At 40.6% G+C, this 19904-nt stretch overlaps 1 protein-coding gene across 6 annotated transcripts in view; it reads right to left on the bottom strand.

Annotated features, from left to right (window-relative positions):
- The window catches only part of LOC133563489 (serine/threonine-protein kinase BRSK2), a 554636-nt gene that overhangs the window by 101639 nt on the left and 433093 nt on the right, over window positions 1-19904 (bottom strand). For all 6 annotated transcript variants that reach the window (XM_061917646.1, XM_061917648.1, XM_061917647.1 and 3 more), the window contains exons 6-8: window positions 18321-18354; window positions 15960-16028; window positions 11638-11784 (exon numbers count right to left, since the gene is read on the bottom strand). In XM_061917646.1, coding sequence (XP_061773630.1) covers window positions 11638-11784; window positions 15960-16028; window positions 18321-18354 — 250 coding nt within the window. The remainder of the gene's footprint in view (window positions 1-11637; window positions 11785-15959; window positions 16029-18320; window positions 18355-19904) is intronic.

The following is a 19904-nucleotide window of genomic DNA, read 5'->3' as shown; positions in this document are numbered from 1 at the left end:
GTAAAACCCAAGTACTTGTAATTTAAGACCTGCTCAATAGGGTTTTCATTTGATGTTACAATATTTGGAATATTTTCCAGTACACCCTTGAATGAGATCTGTATTTAAAACCGATTTCAGATCAAATAAGCGAGCCTGGATGACATCAGAAGCAGCTTGTAAAAACTCAAAAGCTTAAGTAATGCAGGTTGAACAGCAATAAATAATGGTGTTGTTTGCATAAAAACGATACATTGCATTTGACAAATTATTGCAAAGATTATTTATATATATAGAAAATAAAATAGGCCCCAGCAGTGGGGCAAAAAAGTATTTAGTCATCCAGCGATTGTGCAAGTTCTCCCACTTCAAATGATGACAGAGGTCTGTAATTTTCATCATAGGTACACTTCAACTGTGAGAGACAGAATGGGAAAAAAAAAATCTAGGAATTCACATTGTAGGAATTTAAAGATTTTATTTGTAAATTATGGTGGAAAATAAGTATTTGGTCAACCATTCAAAGCTCTCACTGATGGAAGGAGGTTTTGGCTCCAAATCTCACGATACATGGCCCCATTCATTCTTTCCTTAACACGGATCAATCGTCCTGTCCCCTTAGCAGAAAAACAGCCCCAAAGCATGATGTTTCCACCCCCATGCTTCACAGTAGGTTTGGTGTTCTTGGGATGCAACTCAGAGTTCTTCTTCCTCCAAACACGACGAGTTGAGTTTGTACCAAAAAGTTCTATTTTGGTTTCATCTGACCACATGACATTCTCCCAATCCTCTGCTGTATCATCCATGTATCCATTTTGGTATAAACTCAACTCGTCGTGTTTGGAGGAAGAAGAATACTGAGTGGCATCTGTGCGACGTATACTCCGGAGCGATCTATAATCCGAAAAATACGGTATTTACCAGAATTAAACCAAGGCAAGCTCGGTGGAAGGCAATTATATGAACCACTTCACAACTAATGACCCCGGGATTAAAAGAGGACCTTGCATGAATGAAGTCTCTACTATTAGACAGTGAATTGATCATCTGTCCAAGACCTTGTGGCTTGTGAAAGGTTTCTTCAAGGTTTTGGCCATTTGGAGGATTTGTTTGTCCACTTGATCCAGAAGAACGTTGTGTATCGGTTGGGGACATCTCTACGATGCTGATCCGACTCAGCTTGAGATGGTTTCCTGTGGACGGGACTCTCGCTGCTGTCTTGGATCTGCTTTGAACTGAACTCTCGCGGCTGTGTTGGAGCCACTATGGATTGAACTTTCACAGTATCATGTTAGATCCGCTCCACATCCATTGCTTTCGATCCCATATGTTGCCCACATATGAGGTCCTCTCCAAGGTTCTAATAGTCAGCATTGTCACTGGCGTCCCACTGGGTGTGAGTTCTCCTTACCCTTATGTGGGTTCTTCCGAGGATGTTGTAGTCGTAGTGGTTTGTGCAGTCTTTTGAGACATTTGTGATTTGGGGCTATATAAATAAACATTGATTGATTGATTGATTGAAGAACATTATCATAGATTCCAAAAGAGTTTGATAGTGTTGCTGTCTTAAAGGCCTACTGAAATGAGATGTTCTTATTTAAAAGGGGATAGCAGGTCCATTCTATGTGTCATACTTCATCATTTTGCGATATTGCCATATTTTTGCTGAAAGGATTTAGTAGAGAACATCCACGATAAAGTTCGCAACTTTTGGTGCTGATACAAAAGCCTTGCCTTTACCGGAAGTAGCAGACGATGAGGTCACAAGTGTGAGGGCTCCTCACATCCTCACATTGTTTTTAATGGGAGCCTCCAGCAGCAAGAGCTATTTGGACCGAGAAACCAGCAATTTCCCCATTAATTTGAGCGATGATGAAAGATTCGTGGATGAGGATATTGATAGCGAAGGACTAGAAAAAAAAAAGAAAGGCGATTGCATTGAGAGGGATTCAGATGTTTTTAGACACATTTACTAGGATAATTCTAGGAAATCCCTTATCTTTCTATTGTGTTGTTAGTGTTTTAGTGAGATTAAATAGTACCTGATAGTCGGAGGGGTGTGTCCACGGGTGTGTTGAGGTCAGTGTCTGAGGGAAGTCACGGCAGATACAAGGACGGCGCAAACTCCACAGATCTCCGGTAAGAGGCGACTTTTTACTCCACAGATCTCCGGTAAGAGGCGACTTTTTACCACAATTTTCTCACCAAAAACTGCCGGTTGACAACTGGTCGGGATCCATGTTCGCTTGACCGCTCTGATCCATAGTAAAGCTTCACCTCCGGGAATTTTAAACAAGGAATCACCGTGTGTTTGTGTGGCTAAAGGCTAAAGCTTCCCAACTCCATCTTTCTACTTTGACTTCTCCATTATTAATTGAACAAATTGCAAAAGATTCAGCAAAACAGATGTCCAGAATACTGTGTAATTGCGCGATGAAAAAAGACAACTTTTAGCCGCAAATAGTGCTGCGCTAATATTTCCTGACAGTCTGTGACATCAGTCCGCGACGTTTTCAACAAGAAACTCCGTGAGAAATTTTAAATTGCAATTTAGTAAACTAAAAAGGCCGTATTGGCATGTGTTGCAAAGTTAATATTTCATCATTGATATACAAACTATCAGACTGCATGGTGGCTAGTAGTGGCTTTCAGTAGGCCTTTAAGTTCTTCCACAGCAATCTCTACAAATAACTTGTCTAGGGACCCTTTTTAGTGCACTGGGGCACGTTCTCGATAAGCAGAAAACAAACAACTCCCACCAATTTGTCCAAAAGGTCTTTTTAAATTGATAGGTTGTCATCCCCACTGCTCCTGGATTGTGGACCGACAACAAAACAGCCATAACACTTCATCTCGTTGGGCTAGTTGACTTTCTGCGAGGTCACAACACATCCCCGGAGCTGTTTGGACCTCTGCTGCACGAGAGAGACAGGGCAGGAGGGGGACAGGTAGCATATTCTCTCACAGCAGCTTGGCTTGTGTGCTGCACTTTGTAGAGGACAGCGCTGGAGGCTGGCTGACATAACCAAAGGGACCTTAAGGTGACCTGTCCTTGTCAAGCGGAGGGAATAGAAAATGAAGCATAGTGTGTCCAGGCAGCATACAAAAGTAGAGTCTTTTTTGTTTGCGCGGTCCTGATCTAAGCTCCTCTCCTGCAAATGAGCATCTGTGGATATGTTTACAAGCATATGACATAATGCTAATAGTGTAAATGTTTCTGCCTTTATACAGAAACTTGTAGATTTTTTCATGCATTAAAGGGGAACATTATCACAATTTCAAAAGGGTTGAAAACAATAAAAATCAGTTCCCAGTGGCTTGTTTTATTTTTCAAAGTTTTTTTCAAAATTTTACACCTCCCGGAATATCCCTAAAAAAAGCTTTAAAGTTCTTGATTTTCGCTATTTGCGATGTGACTATCCATTTCCCTGTGACGTCATACAGGGCCGCCAATACAAACAAACATGGCGGTTACCACAGCAAGATATAGCGACATTAGCTCGGATTCAGACTCTGATTTCAGCGGTTTAAGCGATTCAACAGATTACGCATGTATTGAAACAGATGGTCGGAGTATGGAGGCGGATAGCGAAAACGAAATTGAAGAAGAAATTGAAGCTAATGAGCGAATAGCTATTGACGCTACTCGTCTATAGCATGGGTGTACCTAATGAAGTGGCCCATATTATAGCTGCCTTATTAGCATCGTGGACCAAACGATCAGGACTTTCGCATCTTGTGACACTGGAGCAACTTAAATCCGTCGATTGGTAAGTGTTTGTTTCGCATTAAATGTGGGTATCTAGTTTCACATGTACATACAGTTAGCGTAAATAGCATGTTAGCATCGATTAGCGTAGCATGTTAGCATCGATTAGCTGGCAGTCATGCCGTGACCAAATATGTCTGATTAGCACATAAGTCAACAACATCAACAAAACTCACCTTTGTGATTTAGTTGACTTAATGGTTGCAAATGCATCTGCAGGTTATCCATACATCTCTGTGCCATGTCTGTCTTAGCATCGCCGGTCAAATGTGGAGACACTCTGGCACATTCAATGGGGGTCTGGCGGCAGATTTCTTGCCAGTGGTGCAACTTGAATCCCTCCCTGTTAGTGTTGTTACACCCTCCGACAACACACCCACCAGGCATGATGTCTCCAAGGTTCCAAAAAATAGTTGAAAAAACGGAAAATAACAGAGCTGAGACCCGGTGTTTGTAATGTGAAAATGAAAATGGTGGGTGTGTTACCTCGGTGATGTCACGTTCTGACATCATCGCTAAAAGACCGATAAACAGAAAGGCGTTTAATTTGCCAAAATTCACCCATTTAGAGTTCGGAAATCTGTTAAAAAAAATACGTGGTCTTTTTTCTGCAACATCAAGGTATATATTGATGCTTGCATAGGTTTGGTGATAATGTTCCCCTTTAAGTGCACAAACTGCACAAAAATGTGGACGAAAGTAACAAAGTGGGATGTTAGTTTCCCCTGTTTGATCCATGCAAGATAGTTCTTACTGGTGTCAGCTTGGCTCTTTTTGTGTGCAGTTTGCATGTCCTCCCTGTGCGGGATCTGATTATTCAGTCTTCTGCCTTTTAAAACATCTATGTTGGGATCACAGAGGATTAGGGATGGGTACCAAATTTGGTACTTTTAAAGGCATTGACCAAATTCCGTCGAACCTCGTAAAATCAAACGGTGCGATATTTCGATACGTTTATTGGACATAACGTCACACCCAGTTGCAGACTCGGCCAGCTCAAACACTCGACAGGGAAACAAGCACTCAAGCAGCACTTTGAGTGCACTCAGTCGGACTATCTCTGTGTAATGTTATTTTTTTCCTTGCCAACCAAGCAAGTATGCTCGATAGAAAAAGCACTCAAACGTACAGGAAGGCTCCACTTTTCAAAATGCACTAGCTCGATGCGAATTTACATTGGATTTCTTATTGTAATGTTACTGATTAGCATTAGCGATTTAAATGGTGATTTTAACACCTCTAGAAATGGAAATGAAGACTATGAAAAATATGCAAATTACAATCAAAAGCTGATGTGTAGTAGTAAGTACCTGTACAATACTTATCAGTACAAACACTTTGTAGGGCCCAACAAGCCCCTTGCTTTATGGCAAAGACTACACCCAGACTATATAGATAGATAGATAGATAGATAAATGGACGGACGGACGGGCGGGCGGACGGACGGACGGACGGACAGAGACAGACAGACAGACAGACAGACAGACAGACAGACAGACAGACAGACAGACAGACAGACAGACAGACAGACAGATAGATAGATAGATAGTACTTTATTGATTCCTTTAAGACAGTTCTCTCAGGAAAAATAAAATTCCAACAGTAGTGTACAGAATTGAGATATAATTTAAAAAGTAAATAATAAATAATGGGGATATATGTTTTTGTTTTGCATCCCGTGACTATGCGGCACACCGTAGTCTAAACTCTGTCATCTAATGTCTTGGAATTGTAAATGCATGCAAACTTACTGTATAATACAGTACTTGCAAATGAGACTTAGGAGTGTATGGAATCAAGATAACTGGACAGCACAGTTAATCATTATTACCGTATTTATCGGACTATAAGTCGCAGTTTTTTTCATAGCTTGGTTGGGGGTGCGACATATACCGTGGAGCGACTAATGTGTGAAAATATTAACACATTACCGTGAAATATCAAATAATATTATTTATCTCATTCGCGGAAGAGACCAAGAAAATGTCAGCAATCGTCACACACACGTCAACCAATAAGATTTCGCCGGGGGAGGGTCATGGCAGAAGTGCATTGTGGGTCGTGGAATGCTAACTGCTATATGCTATATGCTACTGCCATAGCTATTAAAATGGATCATTTCATCGTTGGCGGTAACTTATAAAAACTGAGAAGGGCTGAACAAAAATGGCACCAAAAAGGAAATCATGTAGTGCAGATTACAAGCTGGATGTAGTGAAATATGCAGCAGAAAACAACAAGAGGAAGCGGCGCATACCTTTGGAGTTGGCAGAGTTGTTTAGAAGCGACATCGAGGAAGAAGTTTTCATCGGATTTATGGATTAGGAGTGACAGATTGTTTGGTAAAGGTATAGCATGTTCTATATGTTCTAGTTATTTGAATGACTCTTAGCATAATATGTTAGGTTAACATAGCAGGCAACTTCTCGGTTGCTTATTTATGCCTCATATAACCTACACTTATTCAGCCTGTTGTTCACTATTCTTTATTTATTTTAAATTGCCTTTCAGATGTCTATTCTTAGTGTTGGATTTTATCAAATAAATTTCCCCCAAAAATACGACTTATACTCCAGTGCGCGGTATATATGTTTTTTTCCTTTTTTATTATGCATTTTCGGCCGGTGCGACGTATACTCCAGAGCGATTTATAATCCGAAAAATACGGTAGGTCGTTGTTAACAAACAAAGATTTATTTATAAAACAATATTATAAACCATTTATGAACACATTAACACACATAGGAGTATAGAGAAGTAGCTGACAATGTATTCGATAAGAGATAAGGTTGTTGTCTAAATAATGCAATATTGAAATTATATGGGCATAACTTAAGATTGTCCCATTAGAGTTATAATTTTTTATGCATATTTTGTCATATTTACTCATTAAGATTGCTTACAGTTTACTATGGAAAACAATTACAATCGCTACATTATGCCCTCATGCATTATATACTGGTGCCTGTAAAATGTGGATCACATTTGTGGATACAGTGGAAGTCCTTACAGTCTTATTTAGAACTCTTTTTGGACACATTAAACACATCATCCGCAGCATATAAAACTTTATGATCCATACAAGGTGCATTGACATTCACAGTGCCCCAATGTGGGAAGTCATAATAATCTGTGGAAATGTTGGCGTTGCTCAACACCATTGGTTGATGACTGCATTTGCAGGACATTGTCCAACCAGATGACAATGTTATGCACTTTTTATAGTATCTATCTTATTTTTAAGAACAGAGAAGTGGTTCAGTAATAATGATCCTTCTATTGCTGTTTTTCGAACAATGTCTTCAATTCACATCTGTCTAGTGTGTTTTAAATAACCTATCAGGAAGTTAGTTATAACTGAGTCCTATGACTTCCGCCCAGCAACAGGTGAAATGACCTGATATGATATACTGGGAGAAATGAATATAAGTCATTATTAATATTGACATTGTTGCATCTGCGAGGTAGTTAAAATTGTCTTTCAGTTATTGAGTTTTATCAGGAAGCATACATTTATAGTTAGTTTTGCTGCCATTGGATAAGACATTGAAATGCAGTGGACACATTAAAGCATTCAACTTTTTTTAATGTTATTTCCTGTTGTCATTGGGAGCCACTGTATTGAGACGACCGGGTCACATAGTGATGCGGGGTTTGTTCTCCCAGGAATGCAGATCGGGCTTCGGACACAGCGTGCAGGTAGGAACAAATTATTTATTTAGAAATAAATCAGACGGTGCTCATAGCACTTAAGGCAAAAACTAAAGGAGCTAGCGTGGGAGCTAGAAGGTAAAAAGAGCCTAGCGTGGAAGCTAACAGGTACAAAGCAGGAAACAAATGTTGTCATCTACTAGGAAGCCAGACCGACTGAGGCCATGGCATGGACTAAATAGCCCTCTGATTAGTGCCCGGATAACAGGTGCTCGTCCCGAACACTAACCAGAGGCAGGTGAATGTATTCTGCCATCATGGCAACTGAGACACAAACTCAAAAGGTGCTGAGAACACAAGTGAACCGAAGTGAAGATTATTATCCGGGCAGCATATCATAACAGATATAACATTCAGGTAGTGACTGATAGTGTTGTTTTTATAGTATGTAGAAATTATGATGATAAAATATTACACGGCCTAGCTCCATTCTATCTTGCCGATTCTATTGCACCATATGTCCCGGAAAAGAAATCTGCGTTCAAAGGACTCCGGCTTATTAGTGATTCCCAAAGCCCACAAAAAGTCTGCGGGCTATAGAGCGTTTTCCGTTCGGGCTCCAGTACTCTGGAATGCCCTCCCGGTAACAGTTCGAGATGCCACCTCAGTAGAAGCATTTAAGTCTCACCTTAAAACTCATTTGTATACTCTAGCCTTTAAATAGACTCCCTTTTTAGACCAGTTGATCTGCCGTTTCTTTTCTTTTTCTTCTATGTCCCACTCTCCCTTGTGGAGGGGGTCCGGTCCGATCCGGTGGCCATGTACTGCTTGCCTGTGTATCAGCTGGGGACATCTCTGCGCTGCTGATCCGCCTCCGCTTGGGATGGTTTCCTGCTGGCTCCGCTGTGAACGGGACTCTCGCTGCTGTGTTGGATCCGCTTTGGACAGGACTCTCGCGACTGTGTTGGATCCATTATGGATTGAACTTTCACAGTATCATGTTAGACCTGCTTGACATCCATTGCTTTCCTCCTCTCCAAGGTTCTCATAGTCATCATTGTCACCGACGTCCCACTGGGTGTGAGTTTTCCTTGCCCTTATGTGGGCCTACCGAGGATGTCGTAGTGGTTTGTGCAGCCCTTTGAGACACTAGTGATTTAGAGCTATATAAGTAAACATTGATTGATCTTGTGAAGCCGAGTTATTAACATTTACAGTTATATGGCAAATCATTAGACTGATCTTCGAAGTTTGTCGGCATTGCCCCGCCCACATATTATGACATAGGCTTCGTAATTTGTCATCGCCAATTTGTCTTGTTTCAGTGATTTTGATCTGGGCTCGTTTGATCAAAGTATCCCGGAGGAGTTGACTCCTGATTTTAGCCAAACATGGCATGAACATCTCAAGATAGACAGCAGCCTTGAGCGCTATATCGTACTTCAACGTCGGCAATGCCTATTTCATGTGCTGCATGGATTTCTACCACTCCGGTTTACAGTCCAGACTACCATATTTTTCAGACCATAGGGTGCATCTGAAATATAAGGCGTACTGCCGATGAACGGGTCTATTCAGGTCTATTTTCAAACAAAAGGTATACCGGATTATAAGGCACATAAAACTTTCTTGTGGTCTACATAACATGTTCTTTGCTCAAAATGTTGCATAGATTATGTTTTTACAGACCATCAAGCTTTCTGACCATCTTTTCAGTATGCACCGTTTTTTGGGCGGTCTTATTTATGTGGCTGCACTTCGACAGCGTCGTATCCCCGTCATTCTCTGGTATTGTTTTGCGCTTCCATAGCAAGTCTACTGACGGATTAAGTTTGAACTATAGGCTAAAAGTTAAAGTTAAAGTACCAATGATTGTCAAACACATACTAGATGTGGCGAAATTATTCTCTGCATTTGACCCATCACCCTTGATCACTCCCTGGGAGGTGAGGGGAGCAGTGGGCAGCAGCGGTGCCGCGCCCGGGAATCATTTATGGTGAATGCGTGGGTTCCCTCCGGGTACTCCGGCTTCCTCCCACTTCCAAAAAGACATGCACCTGGGGATAGGTTGATTGGCAACACTAAATGGTCCCTAGTGTGTGAATGTTGTCTGTCTACCTGTGTTGGCCCTGCGATGAGGTGGCGGCTTGTCCAGGGTGTACGCCGCCTTCCGCCCGATTGTAGCTGAGATAGGCGCCAGCACCCCCCGCGACCCCGAAAGGGAATAAGCGGTAGAAAATGGATGGATGGATGGAAATAATATATGACATATATTGATGATGATGATACTCTCAACGAATTGGGTACTTGCTAATGTCATTGATTGAACAGGCTTCAACCTGCTTTCCACACGTATCCGTTATGTGTGACTGCCACCTACTCATGACACTTATCATTACACCATGTACCAAATAAAATTGCTTTGAGGTCGGTAAGCGCAAACAGAAAAAATATAAACCCCGTTTCCATATGAGTTGAGAAATTGTGTTAGATGTAAATATAAACAGAATACAATGATTTGCAAATCAGTTTCAACCCATATTCAGTTGAATATGCTACAAAGACAACACATTTGATGTTTAAACTGATAAACTTTTTTTTTTTTTTTTTTGCAAATAATCATTAACTTTAGAATTTGATGCCAGCAACACATGACAAAGAAGTTGGGAAAGGTGGCAATAAATACTGATAAAGTTCAGGAATACTCATCAAACACTTATATGGAACATCCCACAGGTGTGCAGGCTAATTGGGAACAGGTGGGTGCCATGATTGGCTATAAATGCAGCTTCAATGAAATGCTAAGTAATTCACAAACAAGGATGGGGTGAGGGTCACCACTTTGTAAGCAAATTGTCGAACAGTTTTAGAACAACATTTCTCAACGAGCTATTGCAAGGAATTTAGGGATTTTACCATCTACGGTCCGTAAAATCATCAAAAGGTTCAGAGAATCTGGAGAAATCACTGCACGTAAGCGATGATATTACGTACTTTTGATCCCTCAGGCGGTACTGCATCAAAAACCGACATCAGTGTGTAAAGGATATCACCACATGGGCTCAGGAACACTTCATAAAACCACTGTCAGTAACTACAGGTGGTCGCTACATCTGTAAGTGCAAGTTAAAACTCTACTATGCAAAGCCAAACCCATTTATCAACAATATCCTGAAACGCAAAGTGTTCTGTGGTCTGACAAGTCCACATTTCAAATTATATTTGGAAACAGAGGACGTGGTGTCCTCCGGAACAAAGAGGCACATAACCATCCGGATTGTTATAGGCGCAAAGTTCAAAAGCCAGCATCTGTGATGGTATGGGGGTGTATTAGTGCCCAAGGCATGGGTAACTTACACACCTGTGAAGGCACCATTAATGCTGAAAGGTCCATACAGGTTTTGGAGCAACATATGTTGTCATCCAAGCAACGTTATCATGGACGCCCCTGCTTATTTCAGCAAGACAAGTGTTACAACAGCGCGGCTTTTGAAAAAAAAGACTGCGGGTACTTTCCTGGCCCGCCTGCAGTCCAGACCTGTCTCCCATCGAAAATGTGTGGCGCATTATGAAGCGTAAAATAGGACAGCGGAGACCCCGGACTGTTGAAGGACTGAAGCTCTACATAAAACAAGAATGGGAAAGAATTCCACTTTCAAAGCTTCAACAATTAGTTTCCTCAGTTCCCAAACGTTTATTGAGTGTTGTTAAAAGAAAAGGTGATGTAACACAGGGGTGAACATGTCCTTTCCCAATCACTTTGGCACGTGTTGCAGCCATGACATTTTAAGTTAAATATTATTTGCAAAAAAAAAAAAAGAAAGTTTATGAGTTCGAACATCAAATATGTTGTCTTTGTAGCATATTCAACTGAATATGGGTTGAAAAGGATTTGCAAATCATTGTATTCCGTTTATATTTATATCCAACACAATTTCCCAACTCATATGGAAACGGGGTTTGTTTGTACATTTGGTGCACAGCGTGTTAAGGTGCATTGTCGATTTTGCCTTTTGGATGTCTAACATTTTGCAAACATTAGTGAGATTTTGTAGATTATTAGGGAACCAAAAATGCAAGGAAACACACCTGATTAGCAAAATGAACAGATGTTCCCTGCAATGTTGTCTATACATGATTGGTGCCCAGCCATTCTTTTTAGCAAAAACGACACAGGATCCAACATCACCAGCAGCCCCCGAGCAGAGTTACTGAAGAAGAATTTTCCCATCACTCACCTTTAGTCTTTTGGAGGCATCTACTTCTATCATGCCCCGCAGTAAGTTCTGACAGTCTGGAGGGATGAAGTGGGGCATGTGAAACACTCCTAACTTTACTTTCTCTAGCAGATTCCTCAGGTTGTCGTCATCAAAAGGCAGAGCACCCTGAAGGGAGACAGCAAAGAGGGAAATTAGAGCCCAACTACCAGTTCTCCATTAAAGGCATCTTGAGAGGGGGGATATCAGAAAAAAAGTAATGTTTACGAACAACAAGGTTGACTGAGGGAAACAAAACATAATTTCCTGTGCAATTCCACCAACAGTTCACTCACTTCTTCAATTGTCAAGTTACAGCAATCTCCCTTCAGCAGTCGCAGTAATGTGAAAACAAGGGCATTTCTAGTAATTACCCCACTTTGGCATTTACGACGTTCATTTAGCATTATGGTTCATCAGATCGAGCTGACACCTCACAGATGTGGTTGCGTGATGAATGACAACCTCCACCGGGTGTGTAGATGGGGGGGGGGATGGGCCAAAGAGTGAGGATGAAGGAACGAAGCATGAAATGTTGGAGGGTGTGCTTTGGTAAGCGAGGATCCAAGCTGCGCCTAACGACCGTCTAGTAATGTCTTTCTTGTAGCCAGAAAGGTTGAAAGTAAGCCTTGGGAATGTTACATTTTATAAGCTTAATGTAGCGCATTGGTCAAATGTAGGGTTGTACGGTGAACCAATATAGTATAATACCGCGATAATAATGGATCCTATTCGGTACTATACCGCCTCAGAAAAGTGCCAGTCCGCCATCCACACTCCCATCGTCGTCACGTTGTGTCATTGTGGGTTTTTGAACAGAGGAGCATGTTCGGCAGCGCACGATCACGGAGTACTTACAAGCAGACACAGTGTGTAGACAGAAAAGGGAGAACGGACGCATTTTGGCTTGAAGAGGAACATTATCACCAGACCTATGTAGGCGTCAATATATACCTTGATGGTGCAGAAAAAAGACCATATATTTTTTTAACCGATTTCCGAACTCTAAATGGGTGAATTTTGGCGAATTAAACGCCTTTCTGTTTATCTTTCTTTTTGCGATGACGTCAGAACGTGACGTCTCCAAGGTAACACAGCCGCCATTTTCATTTTTAACACCTTACAAACACCGGGTCTCAGCTCTGTTATTTTCCATTTTTTCGACTATTTTTTGGAACTTTGGGGACATCATGCCTCGTCGGTGTGTTGTCGGAGGGTGTAACAACACTAACAGGGAGGGATTCAAGTTGCACCACTGGCCCAAATATGCCAAAGTGTCTGCCGCCAGACCCCTATTGAATGTGCCAGAGTGTCTCCACATTTTACCGGCGATGACAGACATGGCACAGAGATGTATGGATAACCTGCAGATGCATTTGCAACTATAAAGTCAACGAATTCACAAAGGTGAATTTTGTTGATGTTGACTGCCAGCTAATCGATGCTAACATGCTACGCTAATCGATGCTAACATGCTATTTACCGGCGGTGCTAAAGCAGACATGGCACAGAGATGTATGGATAACCTGTAGATGCATTTGCAACTATATTACGTTTACTTCCACCCACATTTAATGCGAAACAAACACTTACCAATCGAAGGATTTAAGTTGCTCCAGTGTCACGAGATGAGAAAGTCCTGATCGTTTGGTCCGCACATTTTACCGGCGATGCTAACGCTGCTATTCGGCCATGCTATGGCTATGAATAGCGTCAATAGCTATTCGCTCAATAGCTTCAGTTTCTTCTTCAATATTTTCATACTCCAACCATCTGTTTCAATACATGCGTAATCTGTTAAATCGCTTAAGTCGCTGAAATCCGAGTCTGAATCCGAGCTAATGTCGCTATATCTTGCTGTGCTATTCGCCGTTGTTTGTTTACATTGGCAGCACTGTGTGACGTCACAGGGAAATGGATAGTAGCATCGCAAATAGCGAAAATCAAGCACTTTAAAGCTTTTTTATATTCGGGGACCGATACAATTTTGAAAAAACTTCAAAAAATGCAACAAGCCACTGGAAACTGATGTTTATTGTTTTTAACCCTTTTGAAATTGTGATAATGTTCCCCTTTAAAAACTAACAATAAAGGTGAAGTTATAACACTGAAACGCCCTCAGGAAGAGGTGCTTAATGACATTGCTAGCAAGCTAGCGGCTAAAGTCCAGCCCCAGTCTGCGGCGTTTTAGCTACTTCTAAATCACTAATCCTGGTCTCCATGGCGACAAATAAAGTACGTTTTTTTACAAATATCATGCCTGCAGGACGAGGAATAGCTAAACATGCTTCACTATATCATGGAATTTCTGACTTTATTTTGATTAATTTACACAATATTTTGTGTCTGTTGAAATCCAAAAAGAAGATCTGTCAAAAAGCTAAGAGGTCTGCTCTTTTCTTTTTTCTATTCAGAACCAAGGGATATATGGGGGAAAGTTCAGCTTGTGGCCACTCTGACCATTCTAAAAAATATTATGACTGTTTGTTATGACTAGGAGATCCACGATTGCGTTGGTGCCAGTAGTGGCAAAACAAAAAGACCTTGACACATGAGAGAGTCATAAAAAAAGCCAGTGGACCAACAGATGATAGATGATTTGCATGTTTTTTGTTTGATTCTGGATCTTATTATGGATCCTCTGGAGGACGGTGTCTTGTCTGCATGGGCAATTGAATCCAACTTGTACTTTTTGATTAATAGGTAAATAAAACTTTTGTACTAAAACCACTTTGTTTGCAGTTAAGTTTCGGACCATTCCACCACAACTACACACCGTAGCTCACCAGCGTCAACATGTAAACAAACACCATTGGTGGATTGACACATAACCTCCACTCTATTGATACCAAGTACAGAAGTGTATTTAGTTGATACTACTATGATTATGTCGGTATTTTTTGGCATCAAAACATTTTCTTTTGTTTTAAAAAAAAATGATATTATGTTTATAAACTCAGAAAATAAGTCCCTGGACACATGAGGACTTTGAATATTATCCTGTAATGACTTGGTATCAGATTGATACCCAAATCTGTGGTATCATTCAAAACTATTGTAAAGCATCCAAACAACAGAAGAATAAATGATTATCACATTTTAACAGAAGTGTAGATCGAACATGTTAAAAGAGAAAGTAAGCAGATATTAGCAGTAAATGAACAAGTAGATAAATAATTCATTTTCTACCGCTTGTCCTTGACAATTTTGACAAAATAATAGAATGAAAAATGACACAATATGTTACTGCATTTGTCAGCAGACTAAATTAGGAGCCTTTATTTGGTTGCTTACTACTAAAAGACACATTGTTTAGTATGTTCACTATTTTATTTTAAGGCAAACTAGTAATAAGAAACATATGTTTAATGTACAATAAGATTTTTTTGTTAAAATAAAGCCAATAATGCTAATTGTGTGGTCCCCTTTATTTAGAAAAAATATCTAAATAATTTTGGTACCGGTACCAAAATATTGGTATCGGGACAACACTAGTGGAATGTAAGAAAAGATAGCCAAAAAATAAAGACACAAACACAAGGACTGTAGCTGAAGTCAGTCTGGCAGCAATGTTTTTTGAGCTGCCTCCTTCCAGTTTGACTAAATACATTATTCATGAAGCAAGGGTGTACGACAGTACAGCTGTTGATGAAACAAAACAGCAGGGCTGCGTGTCAGGAAACCACAGACATAATGAAGCTGGACAAAAAGACACCATTATGGATCCTGTTATGTAGCTTGAGGGTGTAGAAGAAATACCGTATTTCCTTGAATTGCCGCCGGGGCGCTAATTAATTTAAAACCTCTTCTCACTCCTGCGCTTACCAAAGGCATGCGGTAAAAGTAAGCATGCGCTAATTATTTTAAAACCTCTTCTCACTCCGACACTTACCAAAGGTATGCAGTAAAAATGTGAGTGTGATGTAAGCTTGGACCTTAAATCCTACTGAATAGCTCTTAATCTTCTTCCCTTTATGGGATTTCAAATTACAGCCTCCTCCATTTTGAAAATGATGACAGGGGAAGTGTTAGTTGTGACGTCACGAGTTTGACCAGGCGGTAATACTAAGCATGCGCTAATTATTTTGGGAAACGAGCTTTACCCGGCAGTAATTCAAGGCAGGCACATACTACAATTCAAGGAAATACAGTATGCATTAAACTCCCTCACCTATGAGTTTGTGTTTAGGGCTCACATTTATTCCACCACACTGAGGTCAACCTCAGTAAAGGCTCTGATCAAACGCACCCTACTACTGTAAATTGTCTTAAGCTGCAGCCAGCGAAGAACACAAGATACTCACCACCAATAGGGCGAAAAGAATGACCCCACAGCTCCAGACGTCCGCTTTCCTCCCGTCGTATTTCTCCCCCTGAGGATCAGAGTGTTAATGTTAGGATTAGTAAAAACAAGACTGAGGCCTGGAGAGAAGGCTACTAAAAGAGCATATGATGTATGGCAAAAGAGGAAAAACAATATCAAAGGGGACAGATTAGTCACATTTGTAGCTCTGTGTTTTTATTCTGGGACTTCACTTTAATAGCTGTGCATGACGGCTCCTAAAAGCCTACTTTATTTTGAACAGCCAAGCTGCCTGCAGCAGGCAAATATTATGAGCTGAAATGACAGACGCTTGTTGTTGAAAACCATCTAAAGCAGGGGTCGGCAACCCGCGGCTCTTTGGCCGCTCTGATGTGGCTCAGCTGCATAATCGCCTACCCTCCCTCGATTGTTTCGTGGGGTTTCCGGAATTTGGTGCCTCTCCCGGACATCACCCGGGTTAATACTCTCCGATTTTCAGTCGGACTACAATAATGAGGGCGTGCCGTGATGGCGTAACTTTTAACATCCTCTAGAACAGGGGTCGGGAACCTTTTTGGCTGGGAGAGCCATGAAAGCCAAATATTTTCAAATGTATTTCTGTAAGAGCCATATAACATTATTAACAATTACAACTGTCAGGTTCAAACGCTGATGACATCTATTAAACAGACAAGAAGCAAGGAATTAAACAGAGACAGGAATCCATTTAGCTCAATGAAGAGAGAAACCTGTAGACCTGTATACCCTTGTACAATTCTACGCCTTCTCGTTCATTTGGACTTTCCCAGATTACAACAACTAAATGTGTGCATCTCCTATTCTTTTTCATGACATTGTTATTCTGAAGTTAGCTATACTTTTGACCATTAATGCGACTTCTTGAACAGGTGCGTTAGAAACGGATAGATGGATTCAAATGCATGAGAATTTTTTATATTTTGAAGAATATTTTTAACACTGTGATTACCAGCGGAATTATTAAATACTTATCCTGGTAAGCAACGTCAGCTAAGATTTATCTGAGAGCCAGGTGCGGTCATCAAAAGAGCCGCATTTGGCTCGAGAGCCATAGGTTCCCTACCCCTGCTCTACAACATGTCACCGACCGCCTTTACACCATGCCATCTGCGTGCCGGCCGGACGCATGCATCTCGCTGCTTCTATCGTCACACGTACGAGATTGCAAGGCATATAGTCAACAGCCAGACAGGTTTCACTAAAGCAGGGGTGCCCACACTGTTTCTGCAGGCGAGCTACTTTTCAATTGACCAACTCGAGGGGATCTACCTCATTTATATATATCATTTATATTTATTTATTTATGAAAGAGACATTTTTGTAAACAAGTTAAATGTGTTTAATGATAATACAAGCATGTGTAACACATATAGATGTCTTTCTTTCACAAAGACACGAATATAAGTTGGTGTATTACCTGATTCTGATGACTTGCATTGATTGGAATCAGACAGTAATGATGATAACGCCCACATTTTCAAATGGAGGAGAAAAAATGTTGTCCTTTCTGTAGAATACCACATGAAAGTGGTTGGTTTTTGGCATCTAATTCATCCAGCTTCCATACACTTTACAAGAAAAACATTGGCGGCAAATTCCGTAGCTTGCTTGATTGACATTCACGGCACCCGAGGGTCTTGTGAGATGACGCTGGCTGCTGCCAGTTCATTATTATGAAAAAATGACAGAGAGGAAGGCGATAAACACTTTTTATTTCAACAGACTTTCGCGCCGTCCCTTCTGTCAAAACTCTAAAGGCCGACTGCACATTTCCTATCTTCACAATAAAAGCCCTGCGCTAACAAAATAAGAGTCTCGGAAAGCTGGCGTGCACAAGTGATGTGCACGCCAGCTTTCTGAGGGATCGCTTGTGCACGCCAGTTTTCCGAGACTCTTATTTAGTTAGCGCAGGCAGCATGAAGCAGGGCTTTTATTGTGAAGATAGGAAATGTGCAGACGGCCTTTTGAGTTTTGACGGAAGGTACGGCGCGAGAGTCTGTTGAAATAAAAAGTGTTTCTCGCCTTCCTCTCGGTCATATTTTCAGAATAATGATCTTGCAGCAGCCAGCGTCATCTCACAAGACCCTCCGGTACCGTGAATGTCATTTAAGTGACGTCTTGGTGAAGATTGATGATCACTCATTTTTAGGTCTATTTTTTTTAAAAGCCTGGCTGGAGCTCGACTGACACACCCCCCGCGGTCGACTGGTAGCTCGCGATCGACGTAATGGGCACCCCTGCACTAAAGGTTGTGATATAAACAACTCTCAAGGTTGGCAAGTATGATGTATACAAATGTCCGGTTAGAAGCTTGGTGACTCACCCTGATGACCTCTGGACAGGCATAATGTGGAGATCTGTTGGGATGACACAAAAAATAAAATATGTTACGTTAGAAAATTTCGAAGAAAAAGAAAACTTTAAGACGTTTGATTCCTTTTCCCCGACATCTGAGCCTGTGCAGCTGCAAGGCTTCATGACGCCATGACACATTCACACGGCTTACACATAAAACACGGGGGAAAGAACAATTTGCACAGGCCATAAATGCCCTAAGTGAACGCGGATCATATGTGCCACAAGAAGTTTGGACCATCCTGAGGGTGTTTGGATGTCCTCCTGCTTGCTCTACCAAGGGCATAGACCTCTTGCAGCAGACAGTAAGCAGAACCACTAATCTTTACAGCACCTGGATGTGCTGACAGTGAGGCCAATGATTGACACGTCAATATTGAGCTTAGATTTATTGAGCTACTGGGCAGTGGTTGCTTTGCAGTTGAGTGGAGCAGATGTGGTGCAATGTGAACATAACATAAAGACACGGGAACATATTCACCATTAATTATTTGCGTATTAACATGCAAATTACTAACATATTGGCTCTTAATTAGTCATTATTAAGTACGTATTAATGCATTATTCTGCATGGTCTTATTATACAACCAGTAAGCCATCAACTAAGAGTCCTCCCTCAACAACCTCAGAATTATTGCTTAATAGTACTAAGTAAGCACTGCAAAAAGCCAGTGTTCAAAAACAAGAAAAAAAAAATACAAAAATGAGGGGTATTTTATTTGAACTAAGCAAAATTATCTGCCGATAGAACAATAAAATTCGGCTTGTCAAGACTTTCCAAAACAAGCCAAAAAAGCTAACCTCAACAAACCCCAAAACACCTTAAAATAAGTATATTCGCACTAATAACAAGTGCACTCTTCTTGGTAGAAAAAAAGAGACCTTTTTGCTCAATATGTTGAAAAATATTCTTAAATTAAGGAAATGCTAGTGCCATTATCTTGACATCATGGATTTTTTTTGTTCATGCTTGAAATAAGAAATTATTACTTTAAAAAAGTGAGTGTTGATGACAGAGCTTTGCATCAGTTGATATTCTAGTTTCAAGCAAGTTTTACTCAATATAGGTCATATCTTACTGAGATCATTCAGGACCAGAACCCTTAAAACAAGTAAAACACTAACATAAAATCTGCGTAGTGAGAAGAATTATCTTATCAGACAGAAAATAAGTAAATATCACCCTTATTTCAGATATTTAATCTTAATTAGATTTCAGTTTTTGCAGTTAGGAAGTTTTTTGTGTGATTCTCCCTTTAATACCACTCAATGTATTTGGTCTGTTCTTACATAACAAAACACAAAAGTACAAACCCCGTTTCCATATGAGTTGGGAAATTGTGTTAGATGTAAATATAAACGGAATACAATTATTTGCAAATCAGTTTCAAGCCATATTCAGTTGAATATGCTACAAAGACAACATATTTGATGTTAAAACTCATAAACATTTTTTTTTTGCAAATAATCATTAACTTTAGAATTTGATGCCAGCAACACGTGACAAAGAAGTTGGGAAAGGTGGCAACAAATACTGATAAAGTTGAGGAAT

This window comes from Nerophis ophidion, linkage group LG12 (genome assembly GCF_033978795.1).
Source record: "Nerophis ophidion isolate RoL-2023_Sa linkage group LG12, RoL_Noph_v1.0, whole genome shotgun sequence".
NCBI lineage: Eukaryota > Metazoa > Chordata > Actinopteri > Syngnathiformes > Syngnathidae > Nerophis > Nerophis ophidion.
The sequence above is the reverse complement of the archived record's forward strand: the minus strand, read 5'-3'. Positions and strand labels throughout refer to the sequence as shown.